We start from the raw sequence: 26705 nt of genomic DNA on the forward strand, positions 1-26705 counted from the left end.
CGACATTATTGCACAAACTAATATTTAATTCCAAAAATCACAGACCAGACAGGAACGACAAAAACGCAGACCAAACAGTACGAAGCCACACTGGGAATGAGACGAACAGGGTTTACATACACAGGCAGGCGGAGGTGATTGGACAACGGGGAACAGGTGAACACTGAGGGCGGGGCCAGCAATCACACAGAAGGAAACAATCAGGGCCAGGGCAGACAATCACAGGGAGACAGACGACACAAGGACTTCAAAACAAGACACAAAACGAGACACAAACTCCAGATCATGACAGTAACTGGACGGGTCAAGGGGAACCGGGGCTGGACGGGACGGCTCACGGGGAACCGGGGCTGGACGGGACGGAGGCGGGAAGGAGAGAACCGGGGCCGGGCAGGACGGAGGCGGAACACCGGGGACTGGAACCGGTGATGGAACTCCGGGGACTGGAACCGGAACATCGTGGACTGGAAACGGTGATGGAACTCCAGGGACTGGAACATCGGGGGCTGGAGCCAGCGGCGGAACACCGTGGACAGGAGCCGGTGACGGAACATCGTGGACTGGAACCGGTGATGGAACTCCGGGGACTAGAACATCGGGGACAGGAGCCGGTGACGGAACACCGGGGACTGGAACCTCGGGGTCTAGAGCCGGAACATCGGGGACTGGAACCGGCGACGGAACCGGAACATCAGGGACTGGAACCGGAACATCGGGGGCTGGAACCGGCGACGGAACACCGGGGACTGGAACCGGAACATCGGGGGCTGGAACCGGCGACGGAACACCGGGGGCTGGAGCCGGAACATCGTTGACTGGAACCGGTGATGGAACTCCGGGGACTGGAACATCGGGGGCTGGAACCGGCGACGGAACACCGGGGACTGGAACCGGAGATGGAACTCCGGGGACTGGAACATCGGGGGCTGGAGCCGGCGGCAGAACACCGGGGACAGGAGCCGGTGACGGAACACCGGGGACTGGAACCTCGGGGTCTAGAGCCGGAACATCGGGGACTGGAACCGGCGACGGCACACCGGGGACTCGAACATCGGGGACAGGAACCACCAACATTGACTGCAGGGCCCGGAGGGACTCCCACATCCTCGAGAAGAACATGAGAGTTAGCTGTCCAGGCAGGAACCGTGCAGCGGAAACTGAAGGCTGGGTCCATTATGGGTGGCTTTGTTCTGTCACGACTCAAAAAGCAGGACCCAAATGCCGACATTACTGCACAAACCAATATTTAATTCCAAAAATCACAGACCAGACCAGACAGGAACGATAAAAACGCAGACCAAACAGTACGAAGCCACACTGGGAATGAGACGAACAGAGTTTACATACACAGGCAGGCGGAGGTGATTGGACAACGGGGAATGAGACACAGGTGAACACAATGAGGGCGGGACCAGCAATCACACAGAAGGAAACAATCAGGGCCAGGGCAGACAACCACAGGGAGACAGACGACACAAGGACTTCTAAACAACACAAAACTAGACACAAACTCCAGATCATGACAGTTACACATCCAGCACACCAGCAATCATTCATTTGAGTCATTCTTGTGGTCACCTGCTGTGTTTTTGGTATCCAAGGAAATATCTGTCTCTTTAGCTGCTAAATGCTGCACTGTGTTCACGAGTTAGTCGCTAACTGTGTCTGTGCTTCAACCCACGATGAGAGCTTTTCCCCTGAAAAACAAAACAGTAAAGTATCATCCAAAGAAAATTAAAAACTAAATAATTAGCTGAAAGACACTATATAGCTTAGCAGAGCAGAGTCAGACAATAACTGTGTTACTATTTTTGCTTACAAGTCATGTGAGCTATTGCGTCAAAGTTCGGGCAAACTAATATAAAATGATACTTGCCACCTTAAACATACACCATAAGGTCTTATACACCTAAAGTAGAGTAAACATATTACCTCATTACACCAAAAGATCCAGATTTTCAAATAAAAAGTTGACCTGAACTCATATTCTGTATATATTGTATTGTAAATATCATGAGACTGAAGACTATTTTTCACCTTATAAATATAAAAATGTCATTGCAAAGTTTCAGTATCAAGTTTTGTATCTTCTTTTGAGTGATCAAAGAAATATGCTGCTGGAAGAATATAACGTCTTTTCATCTGCACCATAAAGAATCCCAACATCTTGAAGAACTTAAAAAATGTCAACACCAGCCAAATAAAATAGGTCTTCCCTCTTTTTATTTGCGACACAATACATAATTTGGGGTGCAGTGGTGGGGAGGACTATCTCCTCCTCTCATTGCGTTGACAAACTGCTCTAAAATATAGCTGAAAGGCCAAGTGAAACCAGATTTTTCATAAAGATAGAGGAAGAAGCAGAAGATAACGGGCGGTAAATCAAACGCTGTTGGGGGCCGAAGGTTTGCAGCCAGAAATACACATTGAGTACCGGAGTAACACCTTCCTGCAGTAGCGACAACCAGGAGAGTTATAGCTTCTGTAAAAATCTGCTCTGTATAGTGTCACGCTGACGTTTTCATTGCACAGCCACATACCACTTTCAGGGTAAGTTTCTGAATTCAAGCAGCAGTAATGGGGACATTAACACCAGATGAAGAAGACAAGGAGTCTACACTACAGCCACGAGCAGCTCTGTGAGGCTGAACAAAAACAGCAGAGCAGAGCTCTTTGCTAATGTCAACATGCTAACATGCTCACAAGTGTCACCATGCTGATGTTTAGCAGGTACAGTACGATGTGTATCATACTTCAGTTTGACTTGTTAGAATGCGACCATTTTCTGATTAGACCTAAACATGAAGTACAGCTGAGGTAGATGAGAATGTCGGTGACATTTATCATTTAAAAGCCTTATATGAACATATACATTATTTATTACGCACTGAAAGAAAAGTAACTGGAATGTTTGTTTTCCAAGTGTTTGATAAAAAAGTGTTTCACATTTTTCTTTTTTCTTTCCTATGGCAGCGCAAGAGAAGAAGTTACGGGATCATTATTACAGTGTGCCATGAAAACATGAATTTCTGCAACCCATTTCACAGAAATTCATCCAAAAGTTCAACCACAAAGTGCTGCTGAATCAAAATGTAAATGATAACTAAAGTAATTAGTCACACAACGAAGGTCCAATCAGTAACCCAGACACTAATAGGAGAGGGAACCAAATCTGAGCAATATCACAACCTGAGGTCAAGAAAGGGATCAGGAGTCTGAATCTGTGTTGCCTTGAAGAAACTCTGGTAAGTTTGACGGCTTCTCAGAAGCTAAAACACCCCCTCATTTAGAATACTCTGAGAGACGATTTTACAAGTTATCATGGCTGTAATATATATTAGAATATCTGTTCTAAATCTAATGACAATCCATATTGAGATATTTCACTGAAAAAGTGAAAACCTACTGATGGTGGTGCGAAATGTAAAGTCAGGGATCACAAAAGAAATCATGAGGATTCATCTTCTTGGCACCCTGAAAGTCAGGATAAAATATCACAGCAATCCTAATAACCGTGTTATTCAATCAGGATCCAGCGGACCAAGAGCTACACTCTTAGATCGACTAAGAAAAACGGTGGAAATTTCACCAGACAAAATGAAATCACAGTGACTGAAGACAAATGAAATGCTCCAACTTATCAGGATGCCGAGATGATATGGACTGGAGGACTCTGAACATTAAAGCAAGAATGCAGATAGAAGAACAACTGATGATGGAGCCCTGAGTGCGATTATGTGTCGATTTCAGCTGAAGATGAATGAGATAACTGGCTTTGATGCTGCGGCAGGTCACATGCCTGCTGTCCCTGCATATGTGTATGCATGTGTGAGGTAATGGGTAGTAAGATAGTGAGAAATACTGGGATTACTGGAAGGTCGGGAGCTGTCAAATGAGATGGATGCAAGACTTCTCCTTTGGCGTTGAAATCACACACACTCGGAGGTGGAGAGGTTTGAGTCGCGAGAAGCCAATGCATCACTCATGATGCACAAACACACACATGTTTAGATGTAAATGCACATGCACACTTGCTCACAATATAACAGATGTGTGTGTACAAGTGTGCACACACACAAACTTAAGCCATGCAGTCAGCTCTCAAATGGCTATATCCTACTGGGCAGCGCTCCAATCAGTAGGATTAATGAAGCGGTATCGCATTTTACAGTAAAGCAGCGTGTGGGGCTCCAGGGAACAAATGGCTGGAGTCTGCAATTTCTCAAGTCTGTCTTCAATAATGTAATCGACTTTTAGGTTATGAGATAGCATGGTCGAGGCAATTTGCAGAACTGTGTGGCACGGTTGAGTTATGTTCCTTAACAAGAGCATCACATGCAATCTGCTACTTTCCACAGACCCGAGACCCTCATGAGTACCTACTGTGTAAATACTGTACTGTTGAGAAGAAGCATGGTGATGTAATATTTCAGAACGTAATTGTTGAAAGAATCCAAGAACCTCTAAGAGGTCTTGTGAAAAGAATAAACTTAAAAGTGTTCCATGTGGTAAAATTGAGACAACCTTGAATAACGACAACACGCCTATAATAACCCCGACATTGCTGCCCACTAACAGCTTCAATGATAACATGTCAAATATATGCTGACCAAAAGACAGCATTTCACCTCAAGGCTTGTTCTATGGTGAATTTCATGTTTAGATGTGGTTGAAAACACGATGTTATGGGTTAGTTTGACAAAAACCATGCCCGCATTCAAAGCCTGGTTTTGGGAAATGTGACTTTTGTTTGCTGGAAACTGAGTTCAGTGTACATCCCACATAAGAAGTATTGGCAGCCGTTTGAGCCTTTTATCTCCTAAAGTTGAACCTAAATCCTTTTTCTGTACTTGATTTCACGTCTGTTAGCAAGCTGCACACTCATTTAGTTTTTCTGTCAAGGGCAGAGGCTGCTGTCGTTCTGGGAGGCATAAAAAAAATGCTGGCTGATCCAAGTGCAGCTGGTGAGGTGGTGGCATGTTTGGCAGAGTGCGGGACGATAACAGTGTGTGCCTGGTGTGAGGTGACAGAGTCTTGTTCCAAAAGTCGTGGGCTCTGGACCCTCCACAGGGAGACTTTCTCCTCCATTTGTCTCTCAGAGTGTCAAATTCCAAACCGATGAGGGAATTACCCGACTTATTGCAGGCGAGGGGAGAAACACATCGGTGGAGAGTACAGTAGGTGAGTGTCAGAGAGGCAGGTTTCAATTGATAAAGGCTGATAGAGGCTGGAGTGGGTGTAAATGATACGTTAAGAGTCAGCCGACTAATCCTTCGTTATCAGTGTTTGTCTTCGGTCGGGATGAAAGCAGAAAAGGTTTGGGCAGTGTAAGCAAACTCAGACAGAGTTATGTATATTGGTGTGCGCATGTGATTTGTGCATTCTTGGTTCTACGGTGAGATAACACATTAAAACAAAGGTCACACAACAAAGGTCCAATCAGTAACCAAGCCACTAATAGTGAGAGGGAACGAAATCTTAGTAATATGACTGAGGTCAAGAAAGGGATCAGGAATCTCAATCTACGCTAACACACCTCATGGTTTATAATCCTTTGAGAGAGGATTTGACAAGTTATCATGGCTGCACTTTTGGCCCCATTATCTGCAGGCTAACGATCGAAATACAACATTGTTGCTCCAAATATATCTACCAAGAATGTTCCCGACCCTAGTATAGGTGAGGCTGATGTGAATGTCATTTGTTTATTGTCGTATAATAGTATCGACCTATTTACTTCAGTTTGGTAGTATTGCACACATCAAAATGTCAACCTCACGGTGCTAGATAGAAAGTTATGGGCTCGCCAGACATATTATAATTCATCCTGTGGGTTCATGAATGTGTGTATCACATTTCATGGCAATCCATCAAATAGTTGTTGAGATGTTTCACAAAAAAACTAAAATGTCAACCTCATGGTGAAGCTGGAGGAAAAGTCATTATTGGGTGTTTAAAATAGTTGTTGAGGTAGAACCAAATTGTTTCACCCGTAAACACACTTTACAAATGTGGCTAAAAACCAAAGACTGTATTAAATGTGGACGCAGTCTCTGTGACGTCACCCAAAGGTTTCTATAGAGCCGATGTGGAGCTCAAGGTGGGTTGTCGTCATGGCCTAACTCCCAGCAAATGAAAGAAATGGTCCATAAGGTGAACTGTTGGTGGCGCTGAGGCCTGGGCGACGTGGCAGGGTGGGCTCGCGTTGAGCGACTTGGTTTGGCACCCACCTGTCACTCAAACCCTCAATGATGGTTAAGCCTTAATATAATTGAAATGGGTGAGTTCATGAACAGCAACATTAGCTCTGGAGACAAACAATCGTTTGTTTTACCAGTTTTTAAACATGTTCATTACTGCAATAAAATTGGGCATGGGGGTCTTTAGGAATTCACTCTTGGAGCCATCCTCAAGTGGAAATTTAAAAAAAAATGTTGGCACTTAAAATATAAAATGCATCAAAAATTATTTTTGCTTAAATCTACAATCTATTGAACTATTTCAGTTTGAAAAACATTCCAGTGTGTGAATCACTGATAAAGGTTAAACTCCGGAGAGAGGAAATAAATGTATACTTAAAGGAAGACCTTGGAAATGGCATTGTGTTATTTGGCAATGAAGGACTAGGAAAATAATATGTTACAGTCAATGTGCAGGAGGCAGCTCTATGGCTCCAGAAATAGCTAAAGCCCAAACCAACACGATTTTAAAACAATGCACCGCACACTGGACTCCATCGGACTTCCCTTCGCTGATATTCTGAGCCTTTTAAATGACTTCCGGGGGCTAGGAAAGAGCAATGAAGTCAGGTGGGAGCTACACTGCCTACAGGAAGATATTGACTTAAGGGACCAAAAGAAAATACCCAAACAAGAAGGGAGGCAATTCAGTAAACAGGAAAATGCACAGAGGAAGGCACCTGGTCCAAGAGCACAGTGTCTTCAGGGACCCGGGCCACACTCCGGCTCACGCTGTGTTGTTTCCTATTGACACACAGTGTTTCCTTACTTTCGGATATCCTGTCTGTGTGTGTGTGTGTGTGTGTGTGTGTCAGTAAATCTAGCATTGTGTCAGCTTGTTTATTCAAAGATATCTATAATTGGTATCAATTAATTGCACTTTGGAATTTGCTCCATTTTAATTACGTAGGATGTTACTGCATGTGGAGGAATGTCATTGTGCTCGCAATTCTCTGTGGATGACCAAGTGATCAGACAAAAACATGAGGCCTCGGAGCCCTCACATGCAGACAGGATGGCTAAATTCCTGCTGCATGATTAGAAGTGGATATTCTTCTTTTCCACAAATCCCTAATCATGGATTTATGAGTTTTAAGTAAATTAGGGACAGCAGGTTGGACGCGAAAAGGAAAAATCTAATGAGAAATCATTGGAAGCATTTGCTGCCTGCCAGGTTAATGAGCCACAAGTCTGCATGAAGTGGCTATGTCATCAATATTTTTATAATAATAATAATGGAAATAAATGACTGTGTGAAATGTTCAAGAGTTCATTTATAGTGATGAACCAACTGGGAGTTAGCGCCCACATCTGCAGCTCTTCTCACCATCTTTTAGTTTGTTGTTTTGATAGTGTGACCCGTGGCTCTTAGGTTTGGATTATCTCTTATTACCAACATCATTTTGGCCCAAGCAGGCATATTTTTCAGCAAAACATACCCAGTGTTCAGGACCTGCCACGCCCCAAATAGTAGATAGCGGCTATGGATGCAGATATCTTCCTCAGGAAAAAGACCAACAACACAGAGTCTGCAGCTATGCTAGTGGCTCTGTGAGTCTGTACTACACATCATGGTAATTAAAAAAATAATATAAATGTAACCCTCATTGTGTCACTCAAGGCAAAGCTACAAAATCTAATGGCAATCCATGATATAAATCTTGAGATATTTTACAGAAAACTATAGAGCGCTATAGAGGAAAACTCAGACGACAACAAGTATTACAATTTGTGTTTTGGGGACGTTGACTGTCTGCACTGACATTACAATTCCTAGAGCCGTGCAGCTAGCATGGCTATGAACAAAAACAGTTACTGCAGGTTCTTTTGATCTATTTGTGAAAGGGAATGTGGACCATAAAATACAAATAACTTGGTTTAGCTACACGGAAAACCAGGGGATCTACAAGTTTCACATATGCATAAACGATGAGAATATATCGAGAGCTTTGGGTTGGACTTACGACTTAAAGTATTTTTCTGCTCGTGCCCGAACATTCAGGAGCTCATAATAGGCTTGTGAAGGGATTAGCCTGGTGCCTAACTTGACCTCATGACCCCACAGAATAATGCCCCTGCCCTTCTGCGAACAGACAGCAGCTGAAGAAAAAAGGCAGCGACCTTTCAGTTGCAGGGGCTTTTTGCCTTGTTCCAAATTCCTCTTCCCCATTGACACTTGTAAACTGCTACACCCTTGCAGGCTCTGACCCCCATTACAAAGGGAGGACTGCATGTCAAACTTGGCCAGTCAAGTTGGCCCATTATATGCACTGGTTGGGGGTTAAGCTGAAACAGAGCTGAGGCTGCTGTCACAGGGAGCTTTAAGCCCACTAGCTGCTATTTTGATGCAGACACGGCCTACTTAGAAAGCAGGGGAAGACTTGATGATGGAATGCACAGTAAAGCCTTGTTTTTCAGTTTGTTAGAAAGCAGTAAGAAAGAAAGTAAAGTATCACTATTATCCTTCATGGAAACTGCTGGGTAACAAGAAAACGATAACGAGGAGACACACTTTGGGAGGAAGCCAGTACACCTTTGAGGAAGGATCATAATATCAGTGATGAGTCATAGTTTTATAGGGAAATAAAATACTACTGTTATCAATTTCTGAATAAAATGTTTATTAAATGTCTACAAATCATTCCACCATTCAAACCTCGTATTCTGAATGACATTTACTGCAGTGAAAAAGAACACTTTTATTTGGCTAAACTTGACACTTCATGTGAAATTCGGCTTGAGGCTCTGATATTGAAACCTCTCTTGAAGGAGAATAAAAACAAACGATGAGACCCGGCTGCAACCCTGTCATGAGCAGGACCTTTAAGGGTCTCGGCAGTGGCCAATGGAAAAACGGAGCTGCTGCAGTCGGCACGCTGACCTGAGTCGACATATCCTCAAAAACATTCTTCTCCCAGCTCTTATGACAAATGCTATTTATAGTACATTTGAGCTGTGCTATTAACGAGCTATACCTTTCACTATACCCTTATCTACAATTTAAAGCTATTAAACCAGCCCCCATTTGAAGGCTTTAGCACAGTGAACAAATGTTATTTTAGCCTTCAAAAACTGCCAACCCCTGACAGTCTGACAAACCAAGCACATCATTGAATACACCATTGAAAATAAAGAAGAACAGGGAAAGCATTGTGGTGATGAATCATGTCATTGATGCTTCAGCATTTCAGAGTTCAAGGTGAAAACAAAAGTCAGCTATAGGGGTACATTGAGCCATTGTTGTACAGGCAATGACAGAGTCAATATGCTTTTGATTTAACTGACTTGGAAATGGAGCGAATCCCCCACAGTATATACAGCACAGGTGTGTATTAACACTTGTGTTGCAATAGGTTATCATACGTCTCAAGCTTTCACATTTGGCAGCTTGCATAACCATTGAATCAACACCAAGACTACAAAGTGTGGTGCTTGAAGCTAAATGCTAAATGCTAACAACAGCATGCAAACATGCTCAAAATGACAATGCTAACATGCTCATGTTTAAAGGTATAATGTCGACTATCTTAGTCTAGAATGTGATTATCTTAGACAGAGGACTTTTTTTGTGCCTCAAAAGAGGTTTTAGCACCACCAAAAGAAAATCACCAGTGCCAAAACTGTTTTTATTAAACCAGTTGTGTTAGTTGGGGTTTCATTCAATTAAGTATAATAAGACATTTTTGTTTATGAAATGCTCTGAAATAGACTATATGGAAAAGCATATATTCTTGTCGGATAAGGTAACAGACTTATTGCCTTTACTGTATGCAGAACAATCATGCTTCCTGTCATGTGAAGTCACCCCCCAAAAGCCCATTATGAACCAGGGAAATCCCTGATGTTAGCATGCTCGTATGTGCTAAGCATTGTAAGCAGTTTGCAGGAATTTTGTCTTAAAGTATTGGGACAAGTACAATTTTGACCTGATGACGGCACTAAATGGATCGAGAAATGGATCACCAACGTTAATACAATTCATCCTGAGGGGGACGTGAATGTCTGATCCAAGTTTCATGGTAATGGCAGTTAAAAATGTCAAGACATTTAAATGTATGTGAACCTTTGCTGGTTACAGTTTTTTTATTTTTTGAGAATTGAGCTTCATCTACAAGGTGATTATTTCTAAATTAAAACAAAAAAAGAGAACAACAACAACTGTAACTTTACACAATGGTCCAACCAGGTGACCTATGAGGATCAGCTCTCTGTGGATCCATAACCTTAGTCCTGTCTGTTGATTCATTATCTCAACCTGTAGTCTCTAACAGTGAAACAAAAATAAGCAGGACGCCTAGGCTAAACATAAGCATGGTGCTCATAAATCTACCAGAGGCCCCTCTGAGATCCTGCAGGCCATTGCTGCAGCACAGCAGTTGGTACCCAACTGGGTCTGGGGGTCATAGAGGAAAGGGAAAGGCATAACACACTGCAACAGCGGGGAAGCTGGACTCCTGCTGATCTGTTGCGACCCATCATGAAGAATTTCCTGATTGTAAGGCTAACCTTTCAGCAATTGTGGCGACAGCCTGCAGAGCGTAACATGCCTTTCCCCCCGGAGTGTATGTTTGCAGTGTTACAGACAGTGCAGTTCAAAGTGAAGGAAAGATAAATTATCATAGAGACCGATTCACAATTTATTTGGAATAGCCCATCCCCATAAAAAGTCGAAGATGTCTCTCTTGTACATGTGGTAAAAAGACATACTTCTGTCTGCAACTGTTTTCAGGTAATAGCCTCGTCTAGAGCTTTGTAGAGCTGTAAAAGAGAGACTTATGTGTCTATTAAGACTCAAAGCGTGAACCGCTTTCAGAAGCACAGGTGTCTATATTTTATACACCGGTGTGGGGGCTCTTAACAGGTAGGGAGTCCTGTGTATCTAATCATATTAAATAACTCCTTATTTTTTTAGTGCTCCCATTACTTCAATCTGACTTTGTTTTCTGAGCGAGTTCAACCGGGACGAAGTAGATCAGTAGCAATGATGATCAGATGTACAGTAGTAGCTGTTATGGTCATAGGATTAAATACTTGCTACTTGCTTAGAAAACATCAAATATCAAAGTCAAATACAGTTGTGTATCAGCTGGCTTTCTTCGTCACAGATGCTAAAACTCATACTGACGGGGTCGACACAGAACGCTGTACAGCTCTGTTTGAGGCACAAGTGAGACCTCTTATACAAACAGTTTACAAAAAAGTTTACTTTGGATTGTTTATCAGCTGCCATTCAAACAGCATGATGAGTGGTGTGTGTTTTTAAGCCATCATGCGTATCAAACTCTAAAAGTACGACCTGTCACAGTGGTGGGTTGATTGTTTGTGTTGGCACACTTTACTAACACATTATGTTTCAATGTTAAGAGACAACCACATTCAATCTCACCTCTGCCAACACTCTTGACCTTTGCCTCCACAGTCCAGTCAAAACAAGGACAGCAACAAAACAAAGGAACTTCAAAGTATATTAAGTCTACAGGTGCTCAATATCAGTGATGAAGAGCGTGTTTTTATAAAACAATGGCTACATTCTTGGCTGTCCTTGCGAATGTGAAGGCGATGTCCAGGTTGACATTCTTCAGCGTTTCCTCAACGCATGCTGCGCTAACTCGAGGACCTTGAGGAGCCCGCATATTTTCCAAGCAGCACATCCTCAACAGTGATGGAGCAGAGATTCCTGAGGCTCATAGGCAGCAGGTGTGAGGCCGAGGCGGACTTTCCAAGGATGTTAAGTCAATGGAAGAATCATTAATGTCCTTCCCCTACCTCTGCAAACAAAAGGACTGGAATGCAGGAGGATGCCTGTCGACAGGCCGCAGATGGAGGAGATACGGTAGTCTGAATAGGATCCTGATCACTGGTCAAAGATAGTTTACACTCTGGGGGCTTGCTGGGACTTTTTCAGCTAAGCTCTAATACAAATAAAAATGGAAACATGCTGGAATAACACCCCTCAACAGGGCTTTAGGGATTCAATGTTTGTCCCAAACTGACAAAACAACATTTTAAAGCCGTCCGGTCGGAACTGTTTCTCAATTTGTTTTGAAAAATAAAAAAATCAGTGTAAAGGATTTGAGGAAGGATGTATGTTTATAAATTGGTTAAACTTCTAGAGAACAAAGAGTGAGCAGCAGAAAAGGTGACACATTAATACTTTCTGCGTCCGCCGTCTGACTCTAACCACATTTTAAGTATCGCCATGGTGATTGCTGGAGATGGGCTTCAGAGCTGAAATTGCACATAATTGCTCCAACAATTTTCAGAGGGTTTAAAGTGCAGGGAACCAACAAGGAAGCCCATAGCAGTAAGGACAGAAAGAAATAAGTTCTTCGAATATAATCATTTGATTTATGATTTAATTCCTCTTCATACAACACAGGATTGTTGACCTGCTGGCCTGTATAGGAAGACTAAACAAAACATGTTTTATTAGATGCTAAGATGCATGGACAATTAATAATAATAAAAACGTTGTCTAAACTGAACAAATAAACACTTGTTCTCAATATGTATTTTGGGTGGACTGCATTATTGAATCCTCAAAGCTGAACAATGTTCATATGAAACCAAGTTAATACAAGCTGATTATTGTACTGCTTAGCGATATCAAAAATAAACATAGGAACGGTCTCAGAGTTAGTGATACACTAAGAGCACATTAGTGTTCAATGTGAATTATGAGTGAATTATAAGTAGATTGAAGTTGTTTTACAACAGAAGATATGAGAGATGAGGCTGGGATTATTAGATGTGTGACTTCAGAATCAGAGACTGCCGTCTTTGTCAACATTGGTCTCTTCTCACAATTGTTGTCATGCCTCTTAACATAAATCTTGACCATGATCTTCCCCTAACTACCCACACTTGTTTGCCAAAGTCAACCAGGTCTTTCCCACAGTGCCGTCAGATCTGAAAACTGTCTGATGAGATGTTTGGAACAATCAGAAGGACTTGTTGAAACGTGGCTCAACCTGTGGTCAATTTCATTCTTTTATGGAAGCGCTAGCATAAGAAGTAGTGCATTATTAGCTTAACATTAGCAATAGAATAAGTTTGTAAGTAACTTTGTACGTAAACATACAAAACTAGAACGGGCACTCGGTAGAGCGCATACCTTCGCATATCACAAGATTGGGCATTGAATTATGAACATTTTGGCATTAGTTGCATGCCAATTGGACAAAAATGTATCGTGCTATGGTATAAAAAAAAGATGTTGACCTTTCCATGACCTTGACCTTGACCTTTGACCCGATTGATCCCAAAATCTAATCAAATGGTCCCCGGATAATAACCAATCATCCCACCAAATTCCATGTGATTCAAGAAGATTTGACCTGTTCATGACCTTTGACCTTGACCTTTGACCCAATCGATCCCAAAATCTAATCAACTGGTCCCCGGATAATAAACAATCATCCCACCAAATTTCATGCGATTTGGTTCAATACTTTTTGAGTTCTGCGAAAGATTTTGACCTGTTCATGACCTTTGACCTTGACCTTTGACCCGATCGATCCCAAAATCGAATCAACTGGTCCCCGGATAATAAACAATCATCCCACCAAATTTCATGCGATTCGGTTCAATACTTTTTGAGTTTTGCGAATAACACACATACAAATAAATAAATAAATAAATAAATACACGGCGATCAAAACATAACCTTCCGGCATTTTCAATGCGAAGGTAATGAAATTATCCGCAAGCTCTCCACTTACTCGATCATTTACTTAATGCTTGCTTTGTGAATTAACTTGCTGATACGAGACGCAATAATAAACACTGCAAACAAGTGAACAGATCCATTTCAGCTGTGTTGTCTTTGAGCACTGAGTATTTCTGCAGCTCCTGTGTGGGAACAGCCTTTCGACTGGTCACCATGGCCACTGGAGTGGCCTCAGCTGGCTTGTCAAGGTGTTTTAATGGGGCCCGTTGATGGATGACTCCATTACTGTACCACAGCATGCTATGTCACCTCCAGGTGCACGCAGCACTAGCATGCTCCCTTCCCCATCAGAGGATGTCGTCTTATTGTTTGCGCTGGCGGAAATTAATATGTTTAGAAACAACAAACAAAGAACATAATATCTCTTGCAGAAATACTTCCTTATGATAAGAAAAGCGCTTGATTACAGCGAGCGGCCGGGAGATGAGGCAGTCGTTGTCGACCGCAATGACGACGGAGCCGACATCCTGTTGGAGATGGCCGAGACATGACGGTGAGGATCCGGCCTGAAAAGAGGTCAGGCAGCTGCTCTTTTTTTTGACTGAATTGCTAAATCAGAGCAGCAGTGAGAAGTGAAAAAGAGAGTAGAATGGGCTCAGTAAGGCCGCCACGACAAACAAGGCATGGCCCAGATCAAGGTGCTCCCCCATCGTCCTCCTGCACGCTATCTGACCCACATGAGTCAAGCTTGAAAGGACTCCCCCTGCTCCCCACAAGACCACTGGAGATGGACAAGCAGCAGCGAGGCAGATGAAATGCAGGTAAAGAAGAAAGGAAAAGGACTGATAGTTACAACTTTTCTGCTCGGTTCGGGACAAAAGCCAGGAGTTTTGTGTCTGCATGCAGCCACATGGGCTTGATCACTAATAAATCCCATGTGTTCACGTCTGGGGGGTGTTGAATCTGAAGGGTCCTGCCCTCTATGGCCTCTGGCAGCACTGAGCTGAACAGGGGGGAGGACTCAAGAGACCTGACCGCACTGTCACACAAGATCAGATGTTGCATTTATTCTGCATATGGGGCTCATTTGTTTTTCTAAAAGATAAATTTCAGTGGTCTTTGTAGTTCTTTGAATCTTGTCATTTGTGAACATTCAAAGCATGAGTGTGTTTGTGTGAGTTGCCTGTGAAATGGCTGAGGGCCATTCCCTCTCAGATTGATACAGCTCCACAGCCAACCAACAGGGTCCTCTGAGAAGGGGTGATAACAAATATAATGCTTTACAAAAAAATGTTCACTGACAAAATACTTGTGCTGTGCCAGTTAGTAAGGTCGAGCAGGGGAGAAGACGTTAAGATGATTTATAAAACCTAAAAAAAAACTCCTCCGATTTGTTGATGCTTCATTTAATATTTCCCGCCACCTAAATTGTTCCAGTCATGCATAAAATGTATTTTACCTCGATTGATTAAGGAGTTCCTATTGTTTGCATAGGTTGCCATATTTAGAGCGAGAACAAAATAGAACATGACTGGAGGCAACAAATATCCTTCAACTTGCTGATTAGATCTGCAGTGAACCAGGATATGAAGTTGGATAAATTTGGTCAGGAGACTCGTCAATTACCTCTCCGTTCAACTCTGAGTCTTACAATAACACACTTTAAATTCATTCCTTCAGGCAAATTCAACAATGCAAACATGTAAATTAAGATGAGAAGCCGACTTCCTTTTCCAATTATGCGTTTCGTTTCGTTTAATTCCAGTTTGCCAAAAAACGCCGCTGCAATCCAAACAGAAATCAAACAGAAATAAATCAAACGTATCTCGCCGACTGCAGGGCAGGAAACACACATTTTCTACGGACTACAAACTGTTTAAATTCCACGGCAGAGGAATGTGTCGCTAACATTTACAGTTTTATTTACAGGCTGTTGTAGAACAAGGACGTGTGAGTGTTACAGTTCCGGTGGTGTTTAGGCTATATGTTGAAGAGAGAAACATGAGAAACGGAGCCCGACTAAACCCAGCTGAACCCCACTGAACTGTCCGGCACCTGTTCTCTGCCCACGGCAGCCAGCTTTTACCCCACACAACATCCCTGGCCTCCACGAATACTAAAATCTGGTCCTCGAGGGATTCAAGACTCCTCATATCACAATTGCTCTGCCCTGGATTATTCCCATCCTGCGCAGTGAACAGTGGGTGCCAGAAGGCCACGACTGCCGACACAGATGGGAGTCCAGGCCTGTGATGGCTTCCATATGTCACATCGCTCTTGTGAGTCTGTGCTTTTTAAAATGTTTTTCTTTCCATCTCTCATCTCGCTTTCAGTTTGCCTCTTTAAAAAGGCCTGAGCAGGGAGGGAGAGGTGAGTGCTGTTGAGGTTGGGGAGGGTCAACCGTGATGCCCATTAATACGTTTCAGCGCAAAGAGAGGATTCCGTCCCAGCTTGAAGACCACCTTTTGCTGAATGATCATTGTGAGGTTAATGACCGCAAGGTTAAAATGACCACATTTTACTGCCAAAAAGCCGACAGGAGATAATTTGTACGTTTTGGAGTGCCCTCAGTCTCCACCGGGGCCTTGGAACTAGACCCATGGTGAGATTTCCCACCATAACTCCTTCTCCCATTAACTGTCACGACCCGGACATGAGACGTCTTAAAGTCGCACTGGGGACACGGTGACGTGGCTCTGTGTTGTTGTATGGTAAATATGAACCAATCGGAAGCTGAGGAGCTCGCTTTGACATTGTAACACTGGGAGGTTTTCCCGTCTTGACTGACACATGAGAACACTAATATTCCCTCTCTGATTATAATCCCTTCGGTCGACCTCATTAGCCAGGCATCCGCATTGAACCCTGGCCGAGGGTCTAGGAGCTCAGCTGTCAGTCAACACCTTTTTCTTCAAACAAAGGGCATCAGTGAGAAATAATCCAGCTCTTTCTCCCTGGAGTTTATGTAAACCGGTTCGGGGATTCGAGCAGATTTATTCACACACATTTATGAGACGTTTCCTTGGTGTCTAAATATTTTGGGACAAATCAGCCAGAGAAAGTTAATGTGGACATGTGGAAGTAAAAGAGGAAATCAATATACTGGTCTCTAGAGTTGATAATTGCGTTAAACTAAAAGTGTGGTAATTATTTTCAGTTTCTTTATCAGTTCACTTTCACATCAGAACAGTTCTCTGCAGTAAATGATCCAAACCCCAAACCCTCTCTAAACCTCTCCCATGAGCCCTTACACAAAGTAATGCATTGTATATAAAGCGCACATGTAAATGCAAGTTAACACCTAAACGTTAAGGTTCACATCCTTAAAGAATGCAATAAAGCCTCCACTTTCCATACTAATAGAATTAGCTGAATTCCTGGAGGTTCAGATTCTGGACAACGGTTAGATTGAAGTTCCCCCGTGAACTGTGGGCTGTCTTTCTGTAAATGTCCCTCCATTTATCCCAACTTTGATTCAACACTTCATACAAACACATCAGCATGTAAAGCAAGGTTACTTCTCTTTACAACATGGAGTGAAAAAACCACCTATAAAATGGCAATGACCGCTTCAAAACACAGAGCTGCCAAGGTGATTTACGGCATGCTCACTTTTCCTGAGGGTGACAGCGGAGACAGAGAGGAAGAGTGATTCAGGCCTTTGTGAGTCCTTCTCATAAATAGGTTGAGCGATGAGACCCCACTGCTCTCATAACATTCCTTTGTTGTTTGGGTAACATACCCAAACAGAAAATGATATGCCGTTTACGGCATTTGCCATGTCACCAAACACTGACGGCGCTTACCGTCCTGCTCGTCTTCTTAAAAGAGAGCATAAGTGGCATCTCATGGGAAATTCACACGGACTGACGGCCTAAAGCTGAAATGCAGGCTGAAAACAAACAGTTGTGTTTGCACTTATTCAATAATCTCCATTTTCTGTAACTCTATAGCTCAGCAATGTGGAGGAAATAGTGTGATTGTGCCAGTCCTTTTTCTTTGAGTTGAGAGAGTGCCACAAACATGAAAAACAGACAGACGATAGACAGATGGGCAGTCTGAGTGTAATAGAGCTTGTTTGAGATATCTGCATGTAGCTTGAACCAAACTGCATTTCGGGCCTCCAAAGAGGAACGGGAGGTCGGCACACATGGCTCTGTTAAAATGAAATGCGGCAGTGCCAATATTGTGGCTTGGTGGGCTGCTCCCAACTCCTCATGCCTGTGCATTCAATATAGCATTGCTGGACCGCCGCCTGCGAAACAGATGGCAAGGAATAACACTGTCACCCACCCTGAACACTGACATCGTGGGCCAGGCCTCCGCCACGCACTTTGCTATCTGTCTGTTTTTATCGCCTCTGAAATCCCCCCCTTTATCCTGAGAGCCACCACCAGATTAGGAGATATACATGAGTGAAACTGACTGGACAGCTGAGCCTCGTTAGCCAAACATACGCTTCCATTTTACAATGAGTCTGTCTGCTTGAGGTTGTTTAAGTGGCCGAGGTGGGTCTGATGGTTGGACGTTGTTTTGGGTTTAGGACATGGGGACAGACAGATGACCAGCCAGCCAGCCCCCATGTGAGCTCCTCAAGAGCCGGAGGAGAAAAACAGGTCTCCTTATTCCGTGTCTGGATTTAAACAATTCGACAATTAACTAGTTAAGAGGTATTAATTGGTTGGATGAAGACCAATTGGAAATGCTGGAATAATTAGATTAGAAATAGATTACAAAGGGAACATAATGTTTTAATACTGATTTAAAAGGATAAAAGCCTCCTTAAGTCAAAGAAAAGCTGACAAAGTCAATGTTTAAAAAAAAAGTTATATTCATGAATGAAGCCATAATATTACCTGGCTCTAAGCTTTGTGGAGCATTTTAGTGTCTTCTAACTCAATGTTTTGGTTTTACGATCAACATATTTTTGTGTTGGGTTCATTAGCTCTAATCAGTACAATGTTCATACTGTGACACCTACATACTACGACCTGCCAGCACCGAACACCACAGAGCTTAAATTACACGAAGGTTCAAATATTTCAGCCACGAGTAGCTAAAAAGTCATAAGTGCAAGATAAAAGAAAAGGATTTTGTGAAATATAGAAGAAAAAATGAAGCTGTTACATTTTCTTTGAGTTATTTTTCATGTTCGGGAAAAAACAAGTTCCCTAAATAAAGACATTTTCAATGGATCCGAATAGTCTGTATTTCTAAGATTAAACTACAAACATGAATTATAATTCTTTTATTTTTCGTTGGATTGAGTATAATTTAAAATCATTCATAAGAAAAAACATAAGCAAGGCAAACCAGCTCTCTCAAAAAAGAAAAGCCATTGTGCTCATGCCAAACATGCATGCAGTATTTATTCTTAATTTTCTAAAGAAAAATGACATTCAATAGTTACAAACTATCATAACGTGAAAGCCCTTCCTTAAACTGCAGACTAATAAATACCAAACCTCGGTAGTTATCGGCTGCCAGGCAGTTTTGCAACTTTCTCTAATGTGACTACAAACGTTGACATTGAGCGAAGGACCACAGAGTCTCAGAATGACCTCAGTCACACCAGCACATCTGCACTCAAATCAAAGGAGAAGGAGAAGCAACACAGACTTTAACTGAAGTCACAAGGACAATTTCTCTGTCAGATTTGCTTCAGAGAATGTTTCGGGAAACAATCTCCACTGAAAGTGTAGCTCATTCCTGTTCAAAGACTTGTCAGCAGCATGGGCTCTTTTTAATATCAGCCCGCTCGCCTTCTCCTCGCCCCCCCACCAGCACACCTAATCTGGTTGGCAGGAAGTGATTTGATCTTGGTGGAAAGCGAAGCCTCTGAAAATCTAATTGATGGGGGACATGAAGTGCCGCCCCGGCTATTTGACCTTGTGTGTTCATGCTGGTTTCGAGAGTGGGAGATAGTGACAGCAGGTGCTTTGCCTCCTGGCCTTCTTGATGTCCGATGGCGGCACTCTCATCCCATCATTTCTGTCTGAGGCCACAGAGGCAACAGGCAGACAGTATTTTGAAGAAGATCACAACTGGGGCCTTTTATACTTTAGTAAAAAAAAAACACAACTGAACTTTTGGTTAAGAGAAGAAACTTTGCACCAACAACGACGGCAGGTAGAGCACGTCAAAGTCGAAACAGGGGCTCCTCTGACTTCTTTCAAGCAATAAGTGCAGCATTCCCATATCTTAGTAATCATCTCACAATTATATCAGTAAAGATTACCAACACAAATAATACCCCAGTTGGAACAACACAAAATTATTCCTTTAACTAACCTGTTTGTGGTCCATCCATGCATCCATTCTCATCCGCTTAGTCCGGGGTCGGGTCACGGGGGCAGCGGACCCAGCAGGCTGACCCAGACTTCCCTCTCATCCGCAACATTTCCCAGCTCATTCTGGGCGATCCCGAGGCGTTCCCAGGCCAGTTTGGAGATTTAATCCTTCCAGTGTGTCCTGGGTCTTCCCCGGGGTCTCCTTCCAGTTGGACTTTCCTGGAAAACCTCTAAAGGAGGTATCCGAATCAGATGCCCAAACCACCTCAGCTGACTGGACCCCAAGCTCCCTCCTGATGCCCGAGATCCTTACCCTATCTCTAAGGCTGAGCCCGGCCACCCGATGAAGGAAACTCATTTCTGCCGCTTGTATCCGCGACCTCGTTCTTTCGGTCACGACCCAAAGTTCGTGATCATAGGTGAGGGTTGGAACGTAGACCGACCAGTACATTGAGAGCTTTGCATTTCGGCTCAGCGTTCTCTTCACAAAGACGGTCCGGTGCAGCGCCTGTTTCACTGCTGCATGGCTGCATGTTCCGCCTGTCGATCTCTGCTCCATCTTACCGTTACTCATGAACTGTTTGTGGTATGGTAACAAAAGTTCCCGAATTTAGACTCGTGTTTATTTGTTCAAACATGTAGACACACCGATTGAGTTAAAAGGACTCTTAAAGTTGAAAGTAGAAATGCACAATGCCTCTTCAATAAGTTCCATGCACATTTTACCACCTCTGAACTAGGAGGGGTTAGTTTAAATGAGTAAAGAAATTCTCATGCAGGTGACTTCTATTCAACTGCCGCTTTCACTTCGCAGTTGGTGTTTGAACTTTTTCAGACTCGCTCTAAGTGCAAAATGTCAGAATACCCCAGTGACATTTTTAATCTTTCATATTCATTCCATTGGACCTTGACTGGAGTCCCTGAAGTGTCTCATATCTCTGACCTCCCAAGTTTCCATGTAAACTGTCACGCCACCAGTGACGCCGTCTCCACCTGAAAACCATCTCTGCTCAGACCACCAAAGGTGCACTTGACTCAAAAATGTTGTTCCCTGAACACAACACATCAGGCAAGTATTGAGTTAAGAGTTTATTTTCAGGATTCTTCTCTGCTTTGTAGCAGGAAATCAGTGTCCCTTTCTCCACAGGTGGCTCCACATCTGGAAGCCCCAGCTGCATGGGAGCGAGTATCTGGAAGGGCAGATGGATGGATGCACTGTGGCTGGTGGAAGTCCTTATTACACATCCACATCCTTCTAGAGGCGCTCGCCTGTTGGGGCCATTAATCCTTGGCTGCTTCAGGGGTCATATGTCCCTTCTAGTCCACCAATTCCTCGTCTGCAACACCGTCTCACACGCACACATACACACCTACACACACACCCACACCCACTCACATACACACACAATGTCTGGCAGGCCCAGAGAGACAGATTTGTTGTGATGGGTCTGAGTTAGCCATGCGTGAGGAGCCAATAGGATGTTTTCATCACCATGAGAGGTACACTGACGACAGACAGAGTGGAAAGCTCAACAGGTCAGTCAAACTCATCTGCTGTACCTGCAGTGTCTCCTCAAATCAGGCATTGAATATTACTTTGGGGAGTTGTTTCTTTTCTTTTTTTTCGGCCGTATATTTTCTCATGCAGCAAGAACTTATTTTCCAAGTTGCAGACATCTCAATTTACTTTCCTCCTTTAGCCTCATGAAATGCTCTTCCGACCTTCCCACGGGAAGAAGACTGGGAATTGTAGACATCTCAAAAACAGAAAAGGTAAACACCAGTTTGAACCTTTTAAGAACAGTGAAACTTATACCACCAGAAGACAAAAGATTCATCAAAATGTCACCAAATCAGAGGGAGTAAAAAACTATAGCTCTGGTATTGACCAAAGTGCAGATGCATGTGGACTTCGCAAAGATAAAGATCTAGTCTGAAAAGGAAAAGTATGTCATCCTTCCCACAAGTAGCTCAGATTAGTTTCTTTTCTTTTTAGATAGCACTGCATACAGGAAATGGTAAGAGCCAATTGATCAGACATCAATGCCAATGACAGTAAAAAGTCTATAAATACAGCTAAGTCTATATATGCTTTTTATTATCGTCGCTGCTTATTTATAGCACTCAAAAGAAATGCAACATCTTTTGTATATTTTGTCATATAGATAGCTATTTAAATTCCTCCTCTAAACAGAGATCGTCCAATCAGAGTTCAGCAACCAAACTAGGCAGAGCAGGTCTGTCAAACTTCAAATGTCTCCACATGTTGAAGCTGTTGACAGGGGGTTATAGTTTGGTTTGTGTTAGGATCTGTGTGTTTCCTGTTTTATGTTGAAGTCCCTGTCTCGTTTCCTGTTTCCCTGCTCTTCCCTCCCTGTGCTTGTCTGTTTCTTTCCTAATTGTTTCCAGCCACGCCCTGATTGTTTCCACCTGTGTCTCGTTCCCCTGTGTATTTAATCTGTGTCCTTCTGTTTTTCAGGTGTCGGATTGTCTTTTTTGTTCCTGTGTGGTGTTCGTCCGTCTTCCTGTCCTGGAAATAAAGCTGATTTCTCGTGAAAACTCCGGCTGTGTTTGAGTCCTCCACACCGCACCATAACAGTTTGTCTTCTCAAAACCAAACAAAAAGTGCAACAAACTGACTAAACATAGTGCTTATCTGCTCTATCTTTAAGCTATGAATATTAGCATGGCTAACTAGCTTACAAAATAGTGTTAACCAACCCAACTTTTCCTCCAAGGCCTATGTGCTTACTTGAGTTATTAGTCAAAGGTAAATATTAAAAAATAAACTCAACTCATGGGGCTAATGCTAGCTAACAGTTGCAATTTTAGCGGGAATAATCAACAGTTGCTTGGTAGCTTTTAAACCTATGAACTCAAGGAATTTTGAAAGGTAAACCTGCTACCGCTATTAATGTGTGAAATGTCTGACAGACATGGCTTAGACAACGTTCAATTATTGAACAATAGCAACAAAATCATATTTTGTTTAGTTCACCAGATTAATTAAATAAAGAAATAAAGTACTTACCAAAGCAGAAAGGCCATCCTGAGTTTAGCTCCACAAAGTGACTTTTATCATTTTATTTGTGAGGCTAACACCTTGTTGTTAATTACACCATCATGGTAGACAAATAGAACACATTCAGCTACATAAGAAAATCATGGTGTCCATTTTTAACCAGTTACTTAACAGTGCACATCAGCTCTCCAGCAGAAATAATCTGCCCCTGGGGGGTTTGAAAACCCAAGACAAGGCAAAGTAGTGATGAGTGAACCAGCTGTCCTCTGCTTCATAAGCCCCATGTGGAAGTGCACACACAGCTCTCATCTGCCTTTCTGCTTCTCTGATCTCCCACTTGTTTAATGTGTGTCTGCTTGGAGGGAACAGAGTAATCTTGCTTAAATGTCAAACATGGCACATCCACTCTTATCCATCTCCCCTCCCGAGTGTACAAACTCCTGTCCTGGGAAACACGATATCACGTCAAAACAGTAGAAGAACAGAAATAAGTCATGGACTGAAAGTGTCTTGGATCCCTTGTAAGTGCTCAATGACACAAAAAGGAGGATGCTCTTCTCCTTTCTTTTACAACAGGCGGCTGCTTTTGGCCTGTGAATCGTGGGATAATTGGTTTTGTTTTCAGGCGGTAAATCATTTTTTTCATCAAATTTCCAGAACAACTGTAGATTAATGCCACTGTGACTCTTACAGCTGTAAACATATGAAGTGTTTCAAAGACGGGAACGATTACCTCACCAACACTCACTGTTGGCCTGGCACCCCACCATGCACTTATCTACACGTGCTCTGAGAGAAGTTTTAACCTGACCTGCTCTGTTATTACTACTTCAGACAGTCAATGAGAATTCTCCTTACTGTTTGTGTAAGAAGATAAACATTATAATCAACCTGCAGATATTGTAACATTTCTTCTTCTTTTTTCAAGAAGATTAATTGTTTTTTAGACTTTTTTATAAAAACAGCATCTAAGCTTCATGCCGCTTGCTGGGTGTTTTTCACAGCAGTGGTTGACGGTTCACTGACACAAGATTGGATTTCACACAGGAAGACATTTTGGGTCCATGACCTCCAAAATGGCACATGCATGTTTTATCTGACGCCACTATTGTCAAGATAACATTGCTGTTTCATTATCTGAAAACTATAGTTTTTCTATAGTAGTTTGGTAAGGTTTAGTCATAAACAACATTGTAGGTAGTCTTAGCGCACGGTCATGGTTTGTTTGAGAATAACTTGGTTGAGATTAGCAGACCTTCATCATCATGGTTACAATAATAACCCTGTGGCAAAGGTTTGGGAACTACTGGTTAAAGACTAGAAAGTGGAAGCTAATTGGCTGAGCACCTAATCGATAATTTGTACATTTATGGTGCCAGACTCGGTTACTCTTATTTTAAGTGTTATTATTGTACCCACAATTTGACAAAACACATAGCAAACCGAATTAAAGGCAATTTAAAAGCATTTCTTTAATTTATTTTTCGAGATAATGCAATAATATTGTTTTCGTGAATTATTGAGACAGCCCAAGTTAATTCATTGGGCAACAGAAATGATGTCAGATATTTACAGATTTGTAAATGTAATCTAAAAACATATGGCACACTTTACTAAGTTACTTTAACATTGTTCATCAATGATATACGACTAAATATAATTTTAACTTTGGCCTTTTAAGGAGTATAAGAAAATGTGTGAAATTGTGACATTTATTCACACATTTTTGACATTTCAGAGAACAAACAATTCTTCGATCTATCAAGAAAATAATAAGATGTATTCATTAATAAAATAACTAAAATGTTTTGTGTCTTCCCATACAGATATTGCAACAATCAAAATACCAATATTGACATTGTCATTGTTTAACGAAAATCGTCATTAATTGTGTACATTTGTTCGCATAAAGGTTAACTTAATGTGTTTCCCAGAATTTTCTTTTTAGGTTTGATTGTATTTCCCCCCTCTCATTATTATCGGTTATAGTAACAGATTTGGTTCAGGAAGTTCAGTCCAAACCCTAAAGCTGGACATAAATCAGCTGCTCGTTGCTGGATTATTGAAGAACTTGCGTTTGGAGCGCGTCCAACTCATGAACAAAGAGTTGCCTATCTCTCTCTCTGCTAAGGCAACGCACTTGTTAAATTCTGCTTCCTGTAGGCCAGTATTGCACTGCAACCAAAACCTTTTGTCTTGCCTTTTAAATGCTTTTCCTGCCCTCTTTCGCTCCCTTGCTCTCTTTCAAATGTGCTAGTCACAGTGAGAAGCCAGCCAAGTGGGACTTGGTCAGTAATTGGAGTCTCTTCAGCGACTGCCTCCAGCACCGCTCCAAACGATGCACCGGGGAGGCTTCCTAGGGAAAACTCAATAAGCTCTTCACACTTATGTGTAGTCATCATTAGGATTTTTCCACTGTAGTGAACAGTACACTACTTGTTGGCATCACTTTTGAATAATAGGCAGCTGTAAGAAAGTTTGTTTGTTTGTATTTTATTCAGTCAATCAATTCAAATACAATACAATATTATCCTATATAATATACAAAAGAGAAAGACTGAAAATGTATAGGTAGAAGCAAAAAATGCTTTTAAATTCCTATCCTAAATTGAAATCAAAATAAATCAGAAAATTAATATAAAATAAAGAAGAAAATAAAACAATAAACAAAATAAAAAACAAAATATATTTATATATACTACCACATACATATTAATACGTTTTTAATTACATTTATAACTCTCAAGAATTGTTTTATAAATAATTCCCTTGAAAACCAAAAAGGAGTTCACCATTCTTACATCCATTTCAACATCTTCTTTTAATCCCTTTTTTAGCCTTTTGTACCGTGAACTGACAAACATCTCTCACATCATATTTACACTCATGTATTGAAAATAAACTTTGTACACAGTCTGGCAGTGACTTTGCTTTAGCTCTGTACATTGTCTGCATTATTTTTATAATAAACCAAATCATTAAATTTCATAACACGTGATCTGTAAAATAAAGGGTTTGTGTGCTCATAGTAGCCAACATTATTCATGATGCATATCGCACGTTTTTGTAACACAACTGTTGAATTTAAAAAGGTTTTATCGGTCAAACCCCACACTTCCACACAATAAGTTAGATATGGAAGTATGAGTGAGCAATAGATTATGTACAAAGCATTAGTAGTTAGTACATCTCTACATTTATACAGTATTGCTATTGACTTGGAAATTTTACCATTTATATATTCAATATGTTGTCTCCATGTTACTTTATGATCAATAATGACCCCGAGGAATTTTGTCTCAAAAACTCTTTCAATTCTATCACCACAGAATTTTAACTGAATATCCCCCTCTAATTCCATTTGATTTCCAAATTCCATTTGATTTCCAAAGTACAACCATTGTTCGCTTTTGGGTGTATTTCTTTCATTTCACCTCTATTTTAAATTAACCTTCATTCATTTCCCATGGCACAGCTTTGTTGTT

General features: G+C 41.9%; 1 protein-coding gene across 2 annotated transcripts; it reads right to left on the reverse strand.

Moving 5' to 3' along the window:
* On the reverse strand, positions 1-2063 carry LOC130209616 (uncharacterized). 2 transcript variants are annotated; one of them, XM_056439381.1, is made up of 2 exons: positions 1933-2063; positions 1-1697 (listed from the first exon to the last, which is right to left on the reverse strand). In XM_056439381.1, exon 2 carries the CDS (start codon positions 1117-1119, stop codon positions 220-222), a length of 900 nt encoding a protein of 299 aa, XP_056295356.1. In that variant the 5' UTR covers positions 1120-1697; positions 1933-2063; the 3' UTR covers positions 1-219. The 2 variants fall into 2 exon arrangements, with proteins under 2 accessions (XP_056295356.1, XP_056295357.1); XM_056439382.1 differs by having other exon boundaries at positions 1-636; positions 706-2063.
* Positions 2064-26705: the final 24642 nt, after the last annotated feature.

The sequence above is a fragment of the Pseudoliparis swirei genome, chromosome 19 (genome assembly GCF_029220125.1).
Source record: "Pseudoliparis swirei isolate HS2019 ecotype Mariana Trench chromosome 19, NWPU_hadal_v1, whole genome shotgun sequence".
NCBI lineage: Eukaryota > Metazoa > Chordata > Actinopteri > Perciformes > Liparidae > Pseudoliparis > Pseudoliparis swirei.

Coding starts and splice junctions, on each gene's coding strand:
- LOC130209616 (XM_056439381.1), bottom strand. CDS start 1,119: ATGTTCTTCTCGAGGATGTGGGAGTCCCTCCGGGCCCTGCAGTCAATG.